Source organism: Phoenix dactylifera, unplaced genomic scaffold (genome assembly GCF_009389715.1).
Source record: "Phoenix dactylifera cultivar Barhee BC4 unplaced genomic scaffold, palm_55x_up_171113_PBpolish2nd_filt_p 000957F, whole genome shotgun sequence".
In the NCBI taxonomy this organism is placed as follows: Eukaryota; Viridiplantae; Streptophyta; class Magnoliopsida; order Arecales; family Arecaceae; genus Phoenix; species Phoenix dactylifera.
Genome location: NW_024068315.1, coordinates 3343 through 7448, shown reverse-complemented (window position 1 = coordinate 7448; position 4106 = coordinate 3343). Strand labels below are relative to the sequence as shown.

The 4106-nt window shown below is 44.5% G+C and overlaps 1 protein-coding gene across 1 annotated transcript; it reads left to right on the top strand.

Moving 5' to 3' along the window:
* Positions 1–1669: 1669 nt before the first annotated feature.
* LOC103722581 (ethylene-responsive transcription factor ERF071-like) lies at positions 1670–2685 on the top strand. The gene has a single exon (XM_008813185.4). The coding sequence runs from the start codon at positions 1744–1746 to the stop codon at positions 2482–2484; it is 741 nt and encodes a 246-aa protein (XP_008811407.1). The 5' UTR covers positions 1670–1743; the 3' UTR covers positions 2485–2685.
* The last annotated feature ends 1421 nt before the right edge of the window (positions 2686–4106 follow it).

Here is a 4106-nt window from a genome sequence, read left to right as displayed (position 1 = left end):
ACCAAGCATGGTGGAAACCATCAAAGCGGGCATTATTATCTTTGAGTATAAATAAGTGGAATTGTATTCTGCAAAGATTCCATTGATAATCCAAATCAATGCATCTTTATCTTATTTTATTTTACCATAGCTTTCTTAGGAGTAGAGCTAACTTAGTTCTCTACTACTATAGCCTATGTTACACCTCTATCCCTATCTGTCTCCTTCGGATGATGGTGTCATGGTAGCAAAAGTTAGTGAAGGTCATGACACCTGAATACATGCTACACTCATATCCTCCTTTTGATTACAATTTTTTCAATTGCTCTAACATCGGTGCGACCCCTTTCTATCTGAGCTGTGCCAATAAGTTTTTTAACACGCCCATCTCCGTAGATGGTACAAGAGAGACACCACGGCAAACACTCTCCCTATCGGCTATAATCAATATCTTGATTCCTCCTCTTCTTTGCGATTATTTTCATTCTTGTTTACTCGCCCTCTCTGCTTCCCAAAAACTAATCTTTATGTGCCAAAGACTCTGATAAGATGGCCAACCAGGTTTTAATAGTGATTTTGTTAAGTTAACCATTTTAATAATGGGTTAAACAAATACTTAACAGCCAAATAGTTTTTGTTGTTGGATCTGATTCGGTATAACCTATTTTAAATTTTTTAAATAAGTCGGATTAGTTTACTTATTAAAGATAACAGGTTGAGATTTCAAATCCTAATTTTTTTTATTAAACAAGTCAAATTCAAGTTCGAATTTTTCTAACCCAATCCATAGCTGACCCAATGTACAACCTGATTTGACATGATTGCCACCTCTAGCTTAGAGTAGAAGACTTATAAGTTAAGTCATAGGAGCATTGCTCTCCACATGAGTTGGAGTGGTGACCTAGTCTACCACATTTTGAGAAAGCCGAGGAAGGAGACCGTGATAAATCCTAAACATGTCATCTCTCATATTTATTTAAATTTATTTATTTACTACTTTAACCATTAATTATATATCTTTTCTAATCATTTCAATCAATTCTTGACCAAGATATTAGCCACAAACATTAAATACCATCACATAGATCATTGAAGGCATTCAAATTACACGCTTTGTCAACCTTCAATGACTCATTGAGTCATTTTGTTTGTCGGCCAGATCCATGTGCATCTATAATCGGATCTGTCTTAGCTAACCCAACCTTATCCAATCAGGCAAATAGTCCTTCCCAATTCATTTATTCCTCCCCACCCCCCAAAATTTCCTCGAACAAACCTGGGAGCAAGCAGGCCAGATATGCGGCCAATCCTGTCTTGATGGGAACAGGAGGGGTCCCACCTTGATAGGAGCCTTGCCCCCAGGATGCCAAGCTCCTGTCCGGACAGAGTCCGCACAGCGTTTCATCGAGGAAAGCCCGCGCGCGAGCTGGAACGCCACTTTCCCATCTCACTGACACTGAACTCACGCGAAGGTCAAAATGCCCGCGTAGTCTTAGCGCAAGCTCTCGCCTGTCAGCGCGCTCAGGTGACCCCGCCACGCGTGCCCACCATCTTTTTTTCCCAACAATCGCCAGCTCAGCATCCGCCAATATCCACGTTATCTGCCGGCTATCGCCCCCCGTATCCGGTTGCGGTCACGTGTTAAACGATCAAAACCGTTTTCAATCCGCGTCTCCACCTGGCTTATATAAACGCCCCCTACCTCGCTTCTCATCTCCAGGCTTTTCCACTCCCAGCTCTACTGGAAGGTCGGAGACACCCAGAATGGTTCCAAAGCAAGAGCTCAGTTTCCATCGCCAAATTCCCGACAGAACCCAGCACCGGAAGAAAGAAGGAGGATTCGAGACGCCGCCCCCCCTCCCATTCTTCTCCCGTCTCACCCGCGAGCAGGAGGAAGCCGTCATCGTCTCCACCCTCGTCTGTGTCCTCTCCGGCTGCTCCACCCTACCATCCGATCTCCTGCGCCCCGAGACGTGCCGACTCTGCGGCATCGACGGCTGCCTGGGCTGTGACTTCTTCGCGTCGGCGAAAGAGACGACGGCGGCGGCGGTGCGAGAGGAGGCCGAGGCGGAGGAAGGCGGGCCAAGGAAGAGGAGGAAGAAGAAGAACAAGTACAGGGGAGTGAGGCAGCGCCCGTGGGGGAAATGGGCGGCGGAGATTCGGGATCCACGGCGGGCGGTGCGCAAGTGGCTCGGGACGTTCGACACGGCCGAGGAGGCGGCGCGGGCTTACGACCTCGCTGCGATCGAGTTCCGAGGGGCCCGGGCGAAGCTCAATTTCCCCTTCCCGGAGCAAATGCCGGATGACGAAGCGAGTGCTCGTGGTAGTCCCCAGGCAACTACTCCTTCGCCCTCAAATCAGCACCAACTCGAGCAGCAGCAGCATGGAGGACAGGAAGGAAAGGAGATGGAGGAATTGTGGGATGGACTGCAGGATTTGATGGCACTGGATGATGGAGATCTCTGGAGTGATATCAGAGGTGTTCGTCCGCCTCATTGGAAGTAGCAGTCGTTGGCTTGGATCACAAAAATTCTTCTATTGTTTGTTTATAGACTTGGGTAGTACTAATTAGGGAACAAATTTGAAAGTGTAGAAAATCCAGAGCCTTTTTTTTTTATCAATTCTGGGTTTAATTTACTTTGCTATGAAGCAATCAAAGCCTGAATGGAAAAATTTTAGAAGCATTCGAGTTTTTTTTTCCTTTAATATTATTATTTTCTTGTTGCCACGTGTGGACTCGAGCTACCGATTCGTCGCGGAAATAAACGAGGCTGGTCACTGGTCAGAGGGGCAGCGTGCAAGCGAGCGAGCGAGCGATGAGGAGCCAGACGGGAAGGTGAGACGGCGCTTCCTCGGCAATTCCTCGCCGCTCAACAAGCGGACCACCTGGGACTAAAGCGTAATAGGTGCGTCATCTTGTCACGTCCGAAACACGTAGCAGTTATATATTCTTTTCAAAAAAAAAAGGAAGAAAATTCCTACGTGCAACGCGTGGCAATGGGTCTAAACCAGAAAATAAAAGTTTATGTGGTTCGGCCTGCAAGAACCGGGGCATGGTGATGGGTCTAACATGGTCAGGTTCATATTAGATTAAGGTAGGAGGATGGTATTACATATAATTCTCACCTCCGGACCGACTTGACATTAGTTCAAGGCCCTTCCATTAAATCAACGCTCATGTTCCAACGCGGTATGACCCACTCATAACTAATTAATTACAACTAAGTTTATATATCTTACATGATAGAATTTGAAGTTGACCCAATGCAGTCCAACTCAATACAATACTCGGTTATTTTGCTCCAAAAAAGGTGAAATCAACAACTAGCATTCCGAAAAACTATATACATACTCTAGAAAGACATCATTCTATGACCATGACTTGACTCAATCCGGCTCAACATATGCACATAAAACTTTGTTTTTATGGCTAAAACCAAATCAAAACTCTGACTATTATCTGGCCATTACAAAGATTTAACATGGTATTAGCTCATACCGAACCTCAACAAAAAAATACCTTACTATTGTCACTAAAACCTGGTTTGAAGATTTAGAAGGCTTGAAAATCATCGATCAATCCGCTATAGGACATGAAGCACAAATCTGCCACAGAGAGTTGCGAATATTCATACAAAAAGAAGAAAAAAGGTGGTCACCAGAGTTAAGCCAGCCGGATAGCCTCTGATGCTTATGTCAAACTAGGTTTTGAAGAACAACAGAAAAGATAAAAAGGAAGAGTAGTGTGGAATAATTTGAGATGCTTACTTGGTACCCTAAGCCTCTTTTTGTACATAAGGAGCCCTTGTCTTACTAGAGTCAGACTCTTCAGAGTCCTGAATCAAGTGGAAAGCTATATCTTGGCTTTTCTTATCTGAATCAGCTTAAAAATATGAGTTTAACTAAAATTGGTCTCTTGTTGTGCTATGTGTCGACTTGTGATAGAGAGCGCTTGATTTTGGCGATATCACATGCCCTTACTTTCGATTCCAAGCTATTTTTTCCAACTCGACCTAACGAAGTAGATAAAGTCAAGTATGATCCATCTCATCTGTTGCCCAGATAGACAACCCAAGAGGGGGGGGGGTGAATTGGGATTTAAAATAATTTAGATAATTTAAAACGTT